Here is a 20,946-nt window from a genome sequence, read left to right as displayed (position 1 = left end):
TAAGAGATACAGTCTAGAAAAAGGTAGAGAGCCTGTATAACAAAGTTTCTGTTAAGTGATTACACACTACCTATTTGTAAATATTTTGTCATTTGGAGATGAGTTTTTTTTTTGCCCGACCTTGAAAAGAATCAAATTATGAACAAATTCATTTTTCATATTAAGATTCAAACCATATCATTAAATTAACTTCAAAGTTATTTGAATAAGCATACTATTTCTGGCTCACTGAAAGTGTGGCATATTATTCTACTTGAATTATTTATAACAACTACTATGACCACTGACACTGTGAGCTTATGAAATTCTAGGCACAGTTCTAAGGGCTTTACTAAACTCATTTAACCCTCATAAAACAGATGATGAAACAGAACTCGAGAGGTTAGGTAACTTGCCTGTAATCAAATAGCTACGTAGTGAAGAAGGGAGGAAAATCCAGGAAGACTGACCACGGAGTCCACTTTCTTAACCACTAAACACTTCTGATTTATGGAAGAATGTGCTCTGTTTACCAACTGCTTTTTTCATACTTTTTTTTTTCCCTATAGGTTTAAATCTTAGATGAAAATTATGGGTAATAATTCAGACATTCAGTTATTTTACATTCAGTAAGTAACTGAACGTAAAATAACTGAATGTCTGAATTATTACCCATAATTTTCATCTTTTAGTTTTTATTAACTAGGGGTAAGTTATGATAATCATAACTTACCCCTAGTTAATAAAAACTAAAAATTTAAGGGAGAAGGTCATAATTCAGTTCAAACCATACAAAAGAATTTTAAGGCACTTAATTCCCATAGAAGTACTTAAAAACTCATTCTTCAGATGAATGTTTGAAACATCTAAATGCATTAGTCAAATACAGATTTCTAAAAAGATCAATCATTTTTATGCTGTTTCAAGAATAAACACTGAACAATAAGCAAGACAGATGTAAAGCTGTGACTACAAAGCCAGTTTGCACGATACATATTTTACAGCTCTGCAACAAAGTCAAAGCTCCTTGACAGCAAGGATCATGACTCTACCTTTGAATCAATATTCTGCAAAGCCAACAAGTGCTTTGCTCAATAAATATTTAATGAATCGAATCTTAAAATCTGCAAAGCACAAATGCAATTCAAATAATTAAATTAGAAAAGTGATTAATTTCTTCTTGGGCTATTTATAGACTGATTAAAATATTAAACTTTTAATACATTCATCAGTAAAAATTTTAGAAGAGAAATGAGAACAGCTTCACCCAACCTGAATTTGAAACAGGAGGTAAAAGCAAGTTGGGAAGCTTGAAATGACACGAATCAGAGAGAATATTTTCCCATTCTTCACAACTACGTCCTCTAAGCCTGTTCACTATCAGTTAAGTTTTACAGTGCCATCGCTAAGGCCATCAGTAGTGGTCACAGCCAGAATTTAATTCTTACTTGAGCCAAATGGATCTTTTTCATTGCTTGGAAACCCCGTGCATGTGCCTTCTCACACTGCTCCAGTCTCTCTTCTGCTGCTTGTTTCTGTAGTTCTTCCAATCTTTTAGCCTCTTCTTTAGCAGCCAAATGAGGATCTGGCTAGCAGTCAATCAGTAACATTTTAGATAATTAAGTAAAGTGTGAAACAAAGTGATAACTAAAAAACAAAACAACCTTAAAATCATGTTTTTCTACTTATATCGAATTAAATGATAACAAGCTATAGTTTGAAATGCCCACAATTATCAACAGCATGTACGTATGAAAAAAGTCAAATTGTTAGTGTAAAGTTTTACACGTTGTTCATTTTAAAGCAGAGTACACTATGCTCATCCAAATACATTCTTCCATCATTTTTTTAAGAAATTCTATTAAAACAACAGTGTTGAAAGGTAAACACCTGCAAAGCTAGTAGTTAAGAAACCACAAACATTGAAGGTCATGTAAGCCATTTGGGGAAGCACTAAGATTTGTCTTTGGTTTTTAGCCAAAATGTGCAGCTAGGCTTCAGCCTCAGGAAAGCCAAATCACCAAAACACTTACTTTAATATAATTTCTGGCTTCCTAGAACTTATGCATAATCAATGATTATGTGGTTGCACAGTGAGCCACCATCTCATTGACATAACAGTAATATCAAATGTGGGAGGACACACAACGTGTATTATACATAAACATTCACTTTCAAATATAGGTAACCATTCCAAATACAACTTTAAGTAAAACTCATATATTTTATATGTTGATAATTAGTCAAGTGAAACAATAATGACCATGAAAACTGTAAACTATATATCTAAAATTATTTGTAACTCTCAGTGAGATAAATAGGTAAAGAGACAGTTAACGTATTCAGAAAGAGTAGGAACTTCCCTGGTGGTCCAGTGGTTAAAGATTCCACATTTCCACTTCAGGGGGTGTGAGTTCGAACTCTGGTCGGGGAATTAAGATCCCCACATGCTGCTGGGTGCGGCCAAAAAAAAAAAAAAAAGGGTGCACTGGCCAAACAAGTGTATGAAAAATATTAAATCCCTTTGGAGCTAATAAATATTTATGCAAATCTAAATAAACACAGGTCAGATTGCATTAACGCATAACATTAAATAAAATAATCTTTAGGAGCAACATTTCATTTCATTTAGGCCATGAGATTTTCAAGAAAAAAGTTATTTGAGAATTCTTCACATCATGTGGGGGTGAACTAAAAGCAGAATGTCAATTTTGGTAAACCAAACTTTGAAGGGAAGGAAGAACTTCAAAACATACAATGTGTATAATAAACATGTTCAGTCCAGATATAATGAGGTATATAAAGAATATCAAGTAAATAAAGGGTTAGAGAAAAATTAGGTACCCCAAACAAGTTTTAATCTGACTGCCCAATGTCAAAACAAGATTTTACAAGAATGTTTTAGAAAGACAATCCCTTAAAAATTTATGTCAATACAATTAAAACTTTAAACAAAAATCTGGTTGAAATAATAGTTAGATTCCATTTTTAGCAGTTGAACTCAAAAGATATGTGAAATTTGCAAAAACCGTGAATCCCAAGCAAAAAATTCTTTTTAGAAAACATGTTTCTGAAAATCTTTTCCATGAACTGTAATCTGCAGTGCACAAAACAATGTGATTATTAAATATGCTACTTCTGCATCTTCTACATTAGACTTATCTTAAGTATGACAGCATTGTAAATTGAATTTAAGTGTTTCTGCTTGTCTGCTGACATTTCTGGGTCTCACAACAAACAATATAATGGACCTGATTGGAAAAATACTTCTAGGATGAAAAATCCATTTTAACAAGTGCTGTGCTAACTGTTGCTGACAAAGGAACAAACAGGATGAGGGGCACGAGTAATTCAGAAATTTCAAGCATACGAAGTTTTGTTTAATTGTGTGTATAGAACGTAAATGTAGCATAAAACAAAATTTAGAGAATAACTGGCTCTAAGTAGGAATACAGCAGGTCAATTTCATCATTCTTCTTCAAAGACAAATTTTATAACATACAAGAAATTTTAGAACCAGTTTATCAAGATATTCAAACAAAACATGATAGCAACTCTTACATGTTAAAAGGCTGACTGAACAAAAAGTAGCTCATTTGGAGAAAGCAGCTGAAGGAATAACTAAAATGTATGCCAAGAGTGCAAGTATTTTTTATATAATACCTGCTGTAAAAATCCTATTATTCTACTCCAAGAAAGATTCTAAATTATTGTGCATGTGAAATAAGCTTAGATGCAAATGAAAATGCAGAGATTTGTTATATGGAAAACCAAGCACATTGCTCCACTGTCCCATTTTAAACCCAAGGTTTAAGGACTGATTTTTCCTAAGTGATGGTGTGAGGAAGCAAATAAAAGAAAATACCAGAATGCTTTAGCTTGTGTGACTGTTTTTATAAAACTGCATTATAACTACTGATATATTCTTCAAGTCCAGAAATTGAAGAGAAGGTAGGTCTTTTAGTTACTGTCAAACAGGAAAGTTTAATAACTTACTGTGATACCATCAGTGGCACCCTATATTATAGCTAGAAGAAAAATGTCTTTCTTCATCAATCTTAGTATTAAACATTTATTTAATACTGTAAAAATATATGTAAAAACAATGTTTTAGTGAAGTGGACAAACATATAGGACAAAAGCAAGTTAGCAATAGATGGAAGTTATTATTCCTGTATTATAAAATACTGACCTTGTAATAATATTTTACAATTTTAAACAAGTTTAAATATTTACTCTTATTTCCTAGAAGTTAATTCTATGATGACATGCACAGAAAGACAGACAAGATGAAAAGGCAGAGGGCTATGTACCGGATGAAGGAACAAGATAAAACCCCAGATAAACACCTAAATGAAGTGGAGATAGGCAACCTTCCAGAAAAAGAATTCAGTATAATGATAGTGAAGATGATCCAGGACCTCGGAAAAAGAATGGAGGCAAAGATCGAGAAGATGCAAGAAATGTTTAACAAAGACCTAGAAGAATTAAAGAACAAACAAACAGAGATGAACAATACAATAATGAAATGAAAAATACACTAGAAGGAATAAATAGCAGAATAACTGAGGCAGAAGAACAGATAAGTGACCTGGAAGACAGAATGGTGGAATTCACTGCTGTGAAACAGAATAAAGAAAAAAGAATGAAAATGAATGGAGACAGCCAAGAGACCCCTGGGACAACATTAAACGCAACAACATTCGCATTATAGGGGTCGCAGAAGGAGAAGAGAGAGAGACAGGACCCGAGAAAATATTTGAAGAGATTTTTTTCAAAAACGTCCCTAACACGGGAAAGGAAATAGCCACAAGTCCAGGAAGCACAGAGAGTCCCATACAGGATAAACCCAAGGAGAAACACACCAAGACACATAGTAATCAAATTGGCAAAAATTAAAGACAAAAAAGAATTATTGAAAGCAACAAGTGAAAAATGATAAATAACATACAAGGGAACTCCCATAAGGTTAACAGCTGATTTATCAGCAGAAACTCTACAAACCAGAAGGGAGTGGCATGACATATTTAAAGTGATGAAAGGGAAGAATCTACAACCAAGATTACTCTACCCAGCAAAGATCTCATTCAGATTTGATGGAGAAATCAAAAGCTTTACAGACAAGTAAAAGCTAAGAGAATTCAGCACCACCAAACCAGCTCTACAACAAATGTTAAAGGAACTTCTCTAAGTGGGAAACACAAGAAAAGAAAAGGACCTACAAAAAAAACCCCAAAACAATTAAGAAAATGGTAATAGGAACATACATATCTATAATACCTTAAATGTGAATGGATTAAATGCTCCCACCAAAAGACACAGGCTCGCTGAATGGATACAAAAACCAGACCCATATATATGCTGTCTACAAGAGACCCACTTCAGACCTAGGGACACATACAGACTGAAAGTGAGGGGATGGAAAAAGATATTCCATGCAAATGAAATCAAAAGAAAGCTGGAGTAGCAATACTCATATCAGATAAAATAGACTTTAAAATAGAGAATGTTACAAGAGACAAGGAAGGACACTACATAATGATCAAGGGATCAATCCAAGAAGAAGATATAACAATTATAAATATACATGCACCCAACGTAGGAGCACCTCAATACATAAGGCAACTGCTAACAGCTATAGAAGAGGAAATCAACAGTAACACACAAGACTGGGGGACTTTAACACCTCACTTACACCAATGGACAGATCATCCAAGCAGAAAATTAATAAGGAAACACAAGCTTTAAATGACACAATACACCAGATAGATTTAATTGATATTTATAGGACATTCCATCCAAAAACAGAAGATTACACTTTCTTCTCAAGTGCTCACGGAACATTCTCCAGGATAGATGACACTTTGGGTCACAAATCAAGCCTCAGTAAATTTAAGAAAATTGAAATCATATCAAGCATCTTTTCTGACCACAACGCTATGAGATTAGAAATCAATTACAGGGAAAAAAACTTAAAAAACACAAACACATGGAGGCTAAACAATACATTACTAAATATCCAAGAGATCACTGAAGAAATCAAAGAGGAAATCAAAAAATACCTAGAGACAAATGACAATGAAAACACGGCAATCCAAAACCTATGGGATGCAGCAAAAGCAGTTCTAAGAGGGAAGTTTATAGCAATACAATCCTACCTCAAGAAACAACAAACATCTCAAATAAACAATTTAACCTTACACCTAAAGGAACTAGGGAATGAAGAACAAACAAAACCCAAAGTTAGTAGAAGGAAAGAAATCATAAAGATCAGAGCAGAAATAAATGAAATAGAAACAAAGAAAACAGTAGCAAAGATCAATAAAACTAAAATCTGGTTCTTTCAGAAAATAAACAAAATTGATAAACCATTAGCCAGACTCATCAAGAAAAAGGGGGAGAGGACTCAAATCAATAAAATTAGAAATGAAAAAGGAGAAGTTACAATGGACACCACAGAAATACAAAGCATCATAAGAGACTACTACAAGCAACTCTATGCCAATAAAATGGACAACCTGGAAGAAATGGACAAATTCTTAGAAAGGTATAACCTTCCAACACTGAACCAGGAAGAAATAGGAAATATGAACAGACAAATCACAAGTAATGAAATTGAAACTGTGATTAAAAATCTTCCAACAAAGTCCAGGACCAGATGGCTTCACAGGTGAATTCTACCAAACATTTAGAGAAGAGCTAACACCTACCCTTCTCAAACTCTTCCAAGAACTTGCAGAGGAAGGAACACTCCCAAACTCATTCTCTGAGGCCACCATCACCCTGATACCAAAACCAGACAAAGATACTACAAAAAAAGAAAATTACAGACCAATATCACTGATGAATATAGATGCAAAAATCCTCAACAAAATACTAGCAAACAGAATCCAACAACACATTAAAAGGATCATACACCATGATCAAGTGGGATTTATCCCAGGGATGCAAGGATTCTTCAATATACGCAAGTCAATCAATGTGATACACCATATTAACAAATTGAAGGATGAAAACCATATGATAATCTCAATAGATGCAGAAAAAGCATTTGACAAAACTCAATACCCATTTATGATAAAAACTCTCTAGAAAGTGGGCATAGAGGGAACCTACCTCAACATAATAAAGGCCATATACGACAAACCCACAGCAAACATCATTCTCAATGGTGAAAAACTGAAAGCATTTCCTCTAAGATCAGGAACAAGAAAAGGATTACAACACTCCCTAACACCATACTCTCACCACTATTATTCAACATAGTTTTGGAAGTCCTAGCCACGTCAATCAGAGAAGAAAAATAAAAGGAATACAAATTGGAAAAGAAGAAGTAAAACTGTCACTGTTTGCAGATGACATGACACTATACATAGAGAATCCTACAGATGCCACCAGAAAACTACCAGAGCTAATCAAAGAATTTGGTAAAGTTGTAGGATACAAAATTAATGCACAGAAATCTCTTGCATTCCTATATACTAATGATGAAAAATCTGAAAGAGAAATTAAGGAAACACTCCCATTTACCACTGCAACAAAAAGAATAAAATACCTAGGAATAAACCTACCTAGGGAGACAAAAGACCTGTATGCAGAAAACTGTAAGACACTGAAGAAAGAAATTAAAGATGATACAAACAGATGGAGAGACATACCATGTTCCTGGATTGGAGGAATCAATATTGTGAAAATGACTGTACTACTGAAAGCAATCTACAGATTCAATGCAATCCCTATCAAATTACCAATGGCATTTTTTACAGAACTAGAACAAAAAATCTTAAAATTTGTATGGAGACACAAAAGACCCTGAATAGCCAAAGCAGTCTTGAGGAAAAAAAACAGAGCTGGAGGAATCAGACTCCCTGACTTCAGACTATACTATAAAGCTACCCTAATCAAGACAATATGGTACTGGCACAAAAACAGAAATATAGATCAATGGAACAGGATAGAAAGTCCAGAGATAAATTCACGCACCTATGGTCAACTAATCTATGACAAAGGAGGCAAGGATACACAATGGAGAAAAGACAGCCTCTTCAGTAAGTGGTGCTGGGAAAACTGGACAGCTACATGTAAAAGAATGAAATTAGATCACTCCCTAACACCATACGCAAAAATAAACTCAAAATGGATGAGAGACCTAAATGTAAGTCTGGACTCTGGACACTCTAAAACTCTTAGAGGAAAACATAGGAAGAACACTCTTTGACATAAATCACAGTAAGGTCTTTTGTGATACACCTCCTAGAATAATGGAAAAAAAACCAAAAGTAAACAAATGGGCCCTAATGAAACTTAAAAGCTTTTGCACAGCAAAGGAAACTACAAACAAGACGAAAAGATAACCCTCAGAATGGGAGATAATATTTGCAAACGAATCAATGGACAAAGGATTAATCTCCAAAATATATAAACAGCTCATGCAGCTCAATATTAAAAAAACAAACAACCCAATCCAAAAATGGGCAGAAGACCTAAATAGACATTTTTCCAAAGAGGACATACAGATGGCCAAGAAGCACATGAAAAACTGCTCACCATCACTAATTATTAGAGAAATGCAAATCAAAACTACAATGAGGTATCACCTCACACCAGTTAGAATGGGCATCATCAGAAAATCTACAAACAACAAATGTTGGAGAGGGTGTGGAGAAAAGGGAACCCTCTTGCACTGTTGGTGGGAATGTAAATTGATAGTCACTATGGAGAACAGTATGGAGGTTCCTTAAAAAACTAAAAATAGAATTACCATATGACCCAGCAATCCCACTACTGGGCATATACCCTGAGAAAACCATAATTCAGAAAGACACATGCACCCCAATGTTCACTGCAGCACTATTTACAATAGCCAGGTCATGGAAGCAACCTAAATGCCCATCGACAGACGAATGGATAAAGAAGATGTGATACATATATACAATGGAATATTACTTAGCTATATAAAAAGGAACGAAATTGGGTCATCTGTAGAGACGTGGTTGGATCTAGAGACTGTCATACAGAGTGAAGTAAGTCAGAAAGAGAAAAACAAATATCGTATGTTAACGCGTATATGTGGAACCTAGAAAAATGGTACAGATGAACTGGTTTGCAGGGCAGAAATTGAGACACAGATGTAGAGAACAAACGTATGGACAACAAGGGGGGAAAGTGGCGGGGGGGGTGGTGGTGGTGGGATGAACTGGGAGATTGGGATTGACATATATACACCAATACGTATAAAATGGATAACTAATAAGAACCTGCTGTATAAAAACATAAATAAAATTCAAGAATTCAGGAAAAAAAAAAAAAGAAGTTAATTCTATGATAATACTCATCTCATGTCTTGACTGAATACTGACCTGCTATTACGGAATTTGTTGAATTCTAACCGCCACACGAATGCTATACTATGAAAGTTTATATTCCTAGTAGACAGATATATCTAATATGAAAAAAGTGAAAACCCACTGTTACAAAGAAATAGCAATTATAAGAAGGAGTGATAATCATTTGTCACTCTTAAGACTGACAATTTTTAAACCACAACATTTCATACAGACAAGGGTATGATAAAATGGCCATTTTCATATGTTGCTGATGCTATTTAAAAGGCAATTTAATGATCTGTATTAAATATCTGTTATCAAATGTTATACAGTTTGGAACCTATAATTTCTCTCTAGGAATCTATTCTAAACAGAGCTGTAGACAAAATGTGCAAGATGATTATGTTTGCAATTATGAAGCAAAAAAAAACCCAATAGAATGGTTAAATAAATTCTATAATGAAATATTAAGTAGCTATTAAAAATCATGTTTTGAAAAGTGTGTGTATATGTTTATACATAAACACTATAACAAATCCATTAATGTATTAACTGCATTACTTTTTGGTGATGGAATCATGGATGTTTTTCCTAGTTTGCGCCTATGTGTATAGTTTCAAATTTTCAGAGAGTATGTATTACTTTTATGTCAAAAAAAGTTTTATGGTAAAAAAAAAAAACTATTTTAAAATATAACTGTTTAAGTAGCCAACTCTTTTCTTTCATGTTAAATCAGCATTCATATTAAACATGACATCATAATTCAAAGCATATTTAAGTTTTTTTTATCACTATTACCCTAATATGGTTGGTAGAGCTGTTCAAATTTTGATATCTGAGAATATACATAGAACAAAGATATAACTCAATTCAATGAACAGAGAAATAATAAAGTGAGGGTCACGAAAAAACAGTCAATCACCTGCTTTGTGTCCACCTCTCTATTAACAAAAGTATAAAGATGATGGTAGGTAGAACTATTGGTTTTCACATTAGAAGTTTTCTTTACTTCAATGTTCTGAAAAATGAAACAGAAAATAGACTGTTAGGTTAAAAGTATTAATTTTCATTTAAAGCAGGATCCAGTGAAAAAATAATTTTGTATTTTAATCAGTTATTCTTTTTTTTCATGAGATCATGCACTGTATTTCCATTAAGCTGGAATTTAGGTTTAAAAGTCAGATTTCTTTTTTTTTTTTTTTTTTATAAATTTATTTTATTTATTTTTATTTTTGGCCGCACTGGGTCTTTGCTGTGTGGACTTTCTCTAATTGCGGCAAGCAGGGGCTAGTCTTCGTTGCGGTGCGCAGCTTTCTCACTGTGGTGGCTTCTCTTATTGGCAGCAAGGGCTCTAGGCACGTGGGCTTCAGTAGTTGTGGCACACGGGCTCAGCAGTTGTGGCTCACAGGCTCTAGAGCACAGGCTCAGTAGTTGTGGCGCATGGGCTTAGTTGCTCCGTGGCACGTGGGATCTTCCCGGACCAGGGCTTGAACCTATGTCTCCTGCATTGTCAGGCGGATGCTTAACCACTGCGCCACCAGGGAAGCCCCAGATTATATTTAAACAAGAATACTGAATAGGTGATGCTGTACAGTTTACTACATGATATTAGGAGGCACATAATGGCAAGGTGCTCTGCTATTATTGATTCTAAGTTTGATCATCTGGTTATGGTGGTTCATAATCACTGATAAGAGAAAGTTCTCTCTTCTTCTGTCTAACAGAAGTAGGCCAATGAATAAATGTAGAAGGGTGATAGGTACCTATTTGGTGCCAAAGTATCATTTCCCAGATTACTTGGCAATTGAAAAGAGAACAATATACCTTTATAATGGAGATCTCTTGTAGTCACATAACCACATCAGAGAAATACAGAATATAAGAAACTAGTCTAGTCTATTCAAAAATTCTGAAATAAAATGTTGGCTAGGGTTGGGGGAGATAATGTTTCACATTGACAGAGACCAAGAGACAAAGCAAGCAGAAGCAACAGGTAAACCTTGACTGGATCCTGGTAAATTTTCTTAGTGTGATATTGTGGTTGCATAAGAGAATGTCCTTATTCTAGCAAAGGCATGCTGAAGTATACAGGGTGAAATGCAATCTCTACAATCTACATTCATATGTATATATTTATTCATTCAAATGTATACACAACCATTTGAAATCTACACACAATGCAAACAGCTGTTCCTTTGTACTCTTCTTTTAACTTCTCTGTATTTTGAAAAATTTCATAATAAAAAGTTGGGGGAAAAAAGTACAACCACACTTTTACATATAATGCATATTTGCCAAATCACTTACACAGACAATGTTTTGCTTGCTTTAAATTTTTGACCTTGGCTTGTTAGGAACATTAGGAATTATGACAAAAGTAATCAAAAAAACATGGATAAAATACTGCCTGCCTTTTAACAAGGTACTGAGGGAGTGGCTGAAATCTGCCTTTTCCATTTGGATCTTGTTGGATCCAATGTCACATGGCAGATGGCTCAACATAAAAGCAGGAAGGCTGACAAAACCAGAGGCTTAAGACAAGAATATCTGGTACTTAGGCTGATCATACATACATAAAATACACTTGTCTATACAACTAAATTAGATATCCCTGTATGTGTATTTTTTTTTTTTACTTCTACTTAACTTTTTTGATAAAAATAACTATGTAATTTTGATAATCATCCAAACTAGCCATTTTAATAACCATAACAAGATAATCTGAACGAGAGGCAAGACCTTTCAAAGTTAATTTCTGCTTAATAAGTTAAATGTTTTTTAAAAAAAATAAGCTCAGATCACAAAATCAAACACATTACTCCCATAAAGAAACAGGCCTCTCTTATCACTTTACATAATCTTGTGTAAATTTATTAATTTATCTGAACCTAATTTCTTTATCTGTAAAATGGTAACTATTTACAATAGTCAAATCTTGAATGTAGGAAAGTCTTTAGGGCAAATAATCCTTTTCTTTCCCAATAAAATAAAAAAATTATAGTTTTTCAAACAACAAAAGAAATTTTTGAGACAACTGAGGAAAACTGAACACAGACTGGGTATTAGATTATATTGAGAACAATATTATATTAGTATTGTGCTTTTTAAAAAGTCCTTATACATCAGAGATACATACTAAAGTATTCATAGGTAAAATGATATCTAGGATTATTTTTAAATATTCTAGATATGTGTTACCTGTACAGTTAAAAATTAATACAAATGGTATTTTGACCTACACTGAATTCTAATAGTAAAGAAGAATTATTATAACCTAGCTCCAATCCTCAAACTAATTCACCTCAAAAAGAGTTGGAGGAGGAGGTGGCAGACTTGTAATTTTGGCAGATCTCTCTTTTTCCGCAAGCAGTGCCTCTTTTCGAGCTTTTATATGCCTTAAAAAACACAAGATGTCATAAATTAATCTCTCAGATAATATTACAGTACAACTCTTAGGGTTAAGAATATAAAAGCCATTACAATCTCAAGAAATCCTCCAGTCTGATCCCACAGGCTCAATATGCTGTTTAATAAAGAGTCTACACACAGTGGACAGGTAAAAAGATGTTTACCAAGTGAAAGAGGTATATCTAAAGATATAAAGCTCCACAATGGGGAGTGACCCAACAAACACCTAATGCTCTTTAGTTGAGAATAATTTAGAGTAAAAAAACTAGAAATTATCGATAAAGATGGGCCACTGTATAAAATGACCACTGCTGACTAGTAACATGCTCTTTCATTTTTACAACATGCAAAAATCTCATCAATGACTTGCAAAGAGTCTACAACCTCTTTTAATGTTCATAATTGCACTGATTTTTTTCTTTTTATATCAGAAGCAGACAGATTTTGGTTGATTTGCATTCTAAACTAGTAATACATTTCTCCAGAAACTTAGTAATGGCTACTACAGTCAGACTAGAAGAGAAAGCTCATTTGTTAGTATGTTCATCTAAGCAACCACTCCCCCACTGCAGTATTTTAAACCAAGTTTAACAAACACAATGGATATACTGACTTTAAGTATCCAATGTACCCTTTACTTCCAGCCATATCAGTTTCAGTGGAGAATATGGTAAAAAATCACTATTACTTTACCAGGTTTTTTGTTTCATTAACATTTCTTTTTGATTTTTCTGTACTTTCAGAGCCTCTTTATGCCTCATTTCTGCTTTTTTTTTTCTTTCTGCTGCCCGGTGTGCCAGAGCATTTAAATCAGGCTCCTAAAAACAAATATTACTTAAAATGTCATGTTAAACAGGATTAAAATGTCAAATATATGATAATATGGGTGGTACCCAGTAAGGGCAAAAATCATGAAGGTATATTCAAATGAAACACTGCACTAAAGCACAAAATTAATGATGGCATAAATAAAGCTACAAAAATCTGATGTCAGAACTTATGGCTATTACTAAAAAACACAAACTAAAACCAGGGACCGAGAATATTTTGATTGCCACATTCTTTAAAGAGTTCTCTTATTCCCTAAAAGTTTGGTAACAAAGACGTGCCTTCTTTGGAACCCAGCTTGTTTATTTTGTGTGACTACCTCTGGGACCACAATCTAGCATTTTCCAACCATAAAGCACAATAAACAACAAAATAAGGTCAGGGAGCAGTCTTAAATACTGAGTTAATTTCTACTTTGCCTTTGTGAAAGTCATCAAAGAATTTTTACTGTCTGTGAATGAACTCAAGTGTATACACATTCCACTACACGTTTTGGAGGTATGAGGAATAATGAATGATAATGAAAATGAAACCAGAAATCTGAATTCACTCCACTGAATCTGTCCAAAATGCTTGAAATGAATAGTTACTATTTTATTTACACAGATAGTTAAGGACTGGAAGAGAATAATGTTTTTTTTAATTGAAGTATAGTTGATTTACAATGTTGTGTTAGTTTCAGGTATACAGCACAGTGATTCAGTTATATACATATATATATTCTTGTTCAGATTCTTTTCCTTTATAGGTTATTACAAAATATTGAGTATAGTTTCCTGTGCCATCCACTAGGTCATTGTTGGTTATCTATTTTATATATAGTACTGTGTATATATGAATCCCAACTTCCTAATTTATCCCCCCCACCTTCCCCCTTTGGTAACCATAAATTTGTTAGAGAATAATGTTAACTTAAACATCATTGGAAACAGATTATCCTTGACAGGACTCTTACTAGGAAATGAACCTAGCAGAATTCTTAAATTATATTAAATTTACAAAAAAGTTCGGGCTGCCCACAGCAAATTCTATACATGAAAACATTTTTATAAGTGTCTAACAACTGTAATCTGCTTTTAACAAGTGTCACTACCACAGGCAGGTAGTCAAATAAGTGCTCACTTACATTTTCTTTGGCTTGTTGATGCCCCTCTCCCATATTTCTTAAACTTGCCAAATACAGTTTTTCCAAGTTCTTTATTTTCTGAGTTTGTGATTCCTCCCATTCTGTCCTTAGTTCTTCTGCCAAACGAGTGAGTTGCTGATTTCTCCTCTGTTTTATATCTTCTCTTATTTGTAAAGCAATATCTCTTTCTTGTTCTCGAACCTGAAGGATGAGTATTTAACACATTTTATGAAAAGAGGCTTCCTTCAACTTTTTTGAAAAGCTATTTGGAAACAGGAACTTAAATGAATTCTCTTTAGGTATTAGCTACATCAATTCTCCTGAATATTCACATTATATTAGATAAGGCCTATTTAAAGCAGAAAATCCAAGTGATGGAGGAAAAATTAAAATCTCAAGACTACTTCTAAAGTTCCCTGATTAGCAATTATGTTCCTTCCCCAGAGATCTAATCGGACTGCCATTATCATTCTAATAACATACAAGAGGCTAAACTGGTAAGCATGATTCAATAAAATTTATAGCCCAGACAAGTACAGAAAGATCTAGATGAGAATTCCGTATCTGCGACACATCATCCCCAATTCTAGACAGAATGGCACCTAAAATGTTTCACAAAGACTTAACTACGTTACTCTAAAAAGACTTCTAGAGAAGAATAGACAACTTCTGAATAAATTTATTTCAGTAGGTAATAATCTTTCCAGTAAATCTTCTTCAAAGTCATTCTAATATTCTTGCTTAAATCTTCATCAGTTACATATGATTTTTAAAATGAACTATTTTCAGCAATGGTGTTGGGGGGTTTGCCTATGTTTTTGTATTGACTCATAGGTTTTTTTGTTTGGGTTTTTTTTGTTTTTTGGGTTTTTTTTTTTGCCTTTATGTCAGATGATGTATTCTGCAAATTTATTTGGGGGAAGATCTTGGGAAATAAATATTGCCTATATACGTTTTATATATATATATATATATATATATATATATATATATATATATATATATAAATAAAGAAGAACAGAAAAATATTGCTAAATATTTAATAATCTCAGAAAATGAACTATTTCCTAATAATTATTGAGTCAGTCCTTATCCTCAAACTCTTCTTCAATTTATTTACTGTTTCATCATACTTTTCAAATGTTCCAAAACTAGTTAATACACAAGAACCAGGGCTCTTGTACAGCCAGAAAAGACTGTTAAATGCGACATTTTATTTAAAACACTCTAATGTAAAAAATACTGATAATCTGGGGAAGACAAAGAATTTGACACTATGTTCCAAATAAATCTTACCTGTAGCAATCTTAGTTTTCGTCTTCTTTCATAATCTTCCTTCAAAATGAAGGCTTCCTCGTTAGGACTCAATCTCAGCTTGCCGGTGGCATTCACCACCTTTCTTTTCATTTTCATGTAGTACTTTAAATATGAAGGTTCTGATTTTTAAAAAATATATATCTATTAAAATAGGGCAGCAAAGATTAATTTTAAAAATTCATATTAATATTTTTTACCATTTAAAGGGTTGTGTACTTGCAAATAAAATAATTTGGGTAAACTAAGTCCAATGTATCTACAAATAGCAATTTTTTTTTTGGCTGCGTCAGGTCTTAGTTGCAGCACATGGGATCTTTCGTTGCAGTGCGAGGGCTCTTTGTTGTGCCGTGCGGGCTTATCTCTAGTTGTAGTGCACAGGCTCCAGAGAGTGAGGGCTCAGCAGGTGTGGTGCAAGGGCTCTGTAGTTGTGGTGCGCAGGCTCAGTAATTGCAGCACGTGGGCTTAGATGCGCCGCGGCATGTGGGATCTTAGTTCCCCGACCAGGGATCGAATCTGGGCCCCCCTGCAATGGAAGTGCAGAGTCCTAACCACTGGACCACCAGGGAATTCCCTTTCTGAAGCTAACTTAAGCACCACTTCTCCTTGAAGCTGCCCTCCAGTGATTCTTGCTCCACCCACCTACCACCCATTCCTGACTTGCCCACCTATAACGAATATTACCTTCACATTCATATGGGGACTAACCTTATGCTATCTTGGTATCACCTTCCTCTCATTTTTCATCAATTACAGCTTGCCCTTTCTAGTTAGATTCCTAACAATTAAAGGACAGAGGCTCTAGTTTTTTTTTTTTAGTTTTAATATTCAAATTAAAATAATAACAATGAATAACAACTACCAGGCATTATTTCACATGCTATGGATAGATACTGCTTTCACTCAGGTGTAAAAACAGCAGCCAGAAGAATTTCGGGTTATCTAATAGGAACTAGTACTTTCTCAATGAATTCTCCACCAAAATGTAAGCTCAATGAGGGCAGGAATGATCTTATTCATGGTTTTATGTGCATAGCCTATAAACAGTGCCTTGCATGTAAGCAGGTCCTTCAGTGTGTTGACTGAATGAATGAATGACTCATTCAATGAGTTAATTCATGTAAAGTGCTACATACATATATGTGGTCACTGTTACAATCTGATGCCAAAAGAGGATTAATCTTTTCCAGTGCAGCCCACTCAGCTGATACTCACAAGGCCTTCGTAATGTACTCACAAAACTTTGGAAAAGTGCCAATTGTTCCCCTTACTTTAGACAAGAAGAAACAAAGGCCTCTTAAGTTAAAGGACTTGACCTAAGTGACAATATCTACTGGCAGAACCAAGGGAAGAATCCTGTTTTCTTACTCCATATGGCTCCTAACTTTCTGAAATGCTAAAATATATGGAGTGAGGAAAATTTTGTTTAAGCCAGTATTTTTTGCGAGTGGGGACTGAAAAACAGGTAAGAACTAAACAAAGAAGAAAAAATTGAGCAAGATTAAATTGTCTTCACAATGCATCTTTATTCATTTGTCTGAAGGTCTCTGAAAAATCACTCATATTCAAACGATTAAAACTAATTTCTGATAAGTCCCACAGACATAGTACCAAGGGAAAAAAAGCAAAAAAGAGACATAAAATTCCATTTACATGAAATTCAAAAACAAGGAAGACCAATCCATGATAAAAGAGGTTAAAATAGGGGTCGATCACCTTTCTGGAGACTACTGAGAAGGCGGGACACAAAGGAGCCTGCTGGAGTACTAGAAATAGTCCATATTTTAATCCGTATGATGGTTTTACACAAGTGTAACAGGTGTATACGTATGTAAGGATTCCTCAAACAGTACACTTAGGTTTGTGTATTTAATTCTAAGTTAAACCTCAATGAAAAAGAAAAAAACTTAACTTTTCAGTGTTTTGAGTATCCATCCATTTCAGTTCCTAGAGGATTACAGGAAAACATAATACACTTGTTATTTTTACCTAACATGTGATAGAATAACTGTTTTCTCTTGTATATCATTTTCCTAATTTTTAAACTTATTTGGAAATAATTTGACTTAGAATTCCCAGCTTCTCTAAATGTCAACCATAGTGCAGTGACCAAAACCAGGAAATTAACACTAGCACAATACTTTTTAACTAATCTACAGACAGCATTCAAATTTCGTCAATTATCCCACTAATGTCCATTTTCTGGACCAGGACCCAAGCCAAGGGAAACATATCCTTTGACTGTTGTGTTACTCTGGGTCCTCCAAGATGCCAAGATGGGATGAAACCCACAAAGATTTTATTAGGGGAAATTCTGTGTTGAGGGAAAATGGGGAGGGAGCTGGTAAAAGATGGGAGCATTTCAGACTTCCATGCAAATCAGACACTGAGTGAAGGAGGGAGGGAAAGTTGGATAGATGCCTCTTAGACTGCCACGCAGTCTAAGGAAGGTTCAGCAAGTCTTCTGGGGAGTCCTTAAGCCAGAATCCCTTGTGTCTTAGGAACGGGCCTGCCTTCACATCCATACCAGGCTCAGTCATTAACTAGGAGCAGTCCAGGGAAGGCATCCGTGCAAACAGATTTCAGAACACCGGGGCTGAGGGTCTATGAATTACGTTCTAATGGCTGCCAAGGTTGTTTTGCCTCCTTCAACTCCTCTAATCTGAGACCTTCCTCAGTCTGTTTTTTTTTTCCCCACTCAAGATCTTGACATTTTTAAAAGATGCCAGTCAGTTATTTTGCAGACTGTCCCTCAATTTGGATGTGTTTAATCCCTTCTTGTGTTTGGACTAAGGTTATGCATTTTTGCCAAGATCACTGCAGAAGTCACTAGGCACCCTTCTCAGTGCATCACACCAGGAGGTAAATGATGTTAACATGATGCGAATTTTGATCACTTGATTAAGGAGGTGTCTAACACGTTTATCCACTGTAGATACTACTTTTCCTTTTTAAGTATTTGGTGGAGAGATAGTTGAGGCTATATAAATATCATGTTCCTCACCATACTTCTACCAACTAAATTTAGTATCCATTGAGGACTGCCTGAAACAATTACTAAGGCATTTGTCAAAAGGTATTCTCTATTTCCATTATTCCTTCTACACTTACCAACTGGAATCCTGCTGTAAGAAAGAGTTTCCCCCATTCCCTCACTTTAGTATTTATTCATATCAATATGGATTTTCAAATTGTATATACTGTAACTAACAAATAGTAAAGGTGATGCTACTTATCTTGCAAGACTTTGTCCTGAGGATTAAATGGCAGCGGGCACATCGTAATCACATACACCAGACTTAGAAGATCTGGGTTCAAGGCCCAACACTACCACTTTAAAGAAGGAAGACCCTTAAGTCACTTTGGTCTCGTTTCCTTAAACTATATAAGGGGAATCACAGTATCGTGTCCAACAGGTTGTTCTGATGATTATGTGACTTAACGAATATACACTGCCAAATATTTTCTAAATATTAAAGATTCAAAATTCCCCACTGTTGTAAAAGCTCGGGTTTGTGGCAGGGCTTAACATCTAAGAAATTAAAGGTGAGAGACACCGAGAGAGAGTACGCTCTCTGCATGAAACAATTCCAGGCAGTGCTCTTAAACGGCTACCAGGATTGAGGCCACGCCGCAGGTGACCTGGGGGCAGGGTGGGCAGGACGCAGCCAGAAGCGTTCGCAGTAGCAACCGCGAAGGCCCTCCCGGCCGCCCTGACTTGGAAGCTCAGGGACCCCGCGAGACCCGATCCCGGGAGAACGCGCAAAGCCACCCGCGCCAAAGGCCCCGGAGTGGCCTCTCGCACGAAGCAGGCGGGTCTGGGTCGGGACGCGCGTGCCCGCTGCGCCGACGCTCCTCCCGGCCGCCTGCCCGACCCCAGCCGGGGCCCGCGGCCCGCCGAGGCCGGAGAACCGCGGGCCGCGCTGCGTCCGCGGCACCCCCTTCATCCGGAGCACACTCCCGGTTCCCGGCCTCGGGGAGTCGTGCACGCCCGCGGCCGTCACTCACCCGGGAAACGGGACCCCGGACTCAGGAACCGCGGCTCAGACAGAGAAGGTCTCGGCGGCCGCCACACAGAAGCCTCCCAACAGCCGTTTGTGCGCCTGTGTGGCGGCCATCGCCGTGCCCCCGTCACTTCCGTCATTCAAACCGCCCGCCAATGGCGCGGAGGAACCGCGGGAACCCGCCTCGTCCCGCCTCCTCCGGTGGCCGCCGGGACTGCCGCGCCGGAAAGCCCGTTCCCGGCGCACGCGCACGCGCACGCGCAGGCCCTCCGTCGGCCCGGTCATTTCTCACATCGCGGGCGGCTTATGGGCTTAACCTCACCTCTCACAGCGTGCTCATTTGGCAGATCGAGAACAGAGGTCCGGAAAGGGGAACACGTTTACCCAGAGCCATGAGGGTGACGTTAGTCTTTAGTGCCATCATGAAGATTCCTTGGGATATGCATCCTTTTGTGTACTGACTATGCAATTCATGTGGTACTATTAAGGTGCAGTTATTTTTTTGTTTTTTAAAAATTTTATTGAAGTATGGTTGATTTACAATGTGTTAATTTCTTTTGTACAGCAAAGTGACTCGGTTATTCACATATATTCTTTATCGTATTCTTTTCCGTTATGCTTTGTCACAGGATATTGAATATAGTTCCCTGTGCTATACAGTAGGACCTTGTTGTTTATCCAGCCTATATATAATAGTTTGTCTCTGCTAATCCCAGATTCCCATTCATTCCCTCCCCTACCCTGCCCCCCCAACCACTAGTCTGTTCTCTATGTCTGTGAGTCTGTTTTTGTTTAGTAGATACGTTGATTTTGCAGTTATTTTCTGATAGCTTTCAACTCGTGCAACAGTGTACCGTATCATGATACTCTGTTCTCCAGAGGTCTGCCACACCTAGAACATGTCAAGGATTTATCTGCTGTAAATAACGGAGAGTCAGAAAGGGGGTGAGCGTGGGTTCAT

The 20,946-nt window shown here is 36.0% G+C and overlaps 1 protein-coding gene across 13 annotated transcripts in view; it reads right to left on the bottom strand.

The window, feature by feature from the left end:
• The window catches only part of CEP295 (centrosomal protein 295), a 48,066-nt gene extending 27,933 nt beyond the window's left edge, over positions 1–20,133 (bottom strand). For 9 of the 13 annotated variants that reach the window (XR_014231113.1, XM_082339863.1, XM_082339867.1 and 6 more), the window contains exons 1-7: positions 19,990–20,133; positions 15,964–16,103; positions 14,668–14,868; positions 13,407–13,531; positions 12,607–12,700; positions 10,228–10,323; positions 1,428–1,568 (exon numbers count right to left, since the gene is read on the bottom strand). Coding sequence is in view for 11 of the 13 variants with exons in the window: in XM_082339863.1 (XP_082195989.1) it covers positions 1,428–1,568; positions 10,228–10,323; positions 12,607–12,700; positions 13,407–13,531; positions 14,668–14,868; positions 15,964–16,103; positions 19,990–20,125 (933 nt within the window). In the remaining 2 variants the exon portion in view is untranslated. Of the gene's footprint in view, positions 1–1,427; positions 1,569–10,227; positions 10,324–12,606; positions 12,701–13,406; positions 13,532–14,667; positions 14,869–15,963; positions 16,104–16,689; positions 16,709–17,893; positions 17,929–19,989 lie in introns of those variants that run through there. The other 4 variants (XM_082339870.1, XM_082339871.1, XM_082339865.1 and 1 more) reach the window with 4 other exon arrangements.
• Between the last annotated feature and the right edge of the window lie 813 nt (positions 20,134–20,946).

This window comes from Balaenoptera borealis (genome assembly GCF_965194805.1).
Source record: "Balaenoptera borealis genome assembly, chromosome: 11".
NCBI classification, from domain to species: domain Eukaryota; kingdom Metazoa; phylum Chordata; class Mammalia; order Artiodactyla; family Balaenopteridae; genus Balaenoptera; species Balaenoptera borealis.
This window is presented reverse-complemented; position numbering and strand designations above follow the sequence as displayed.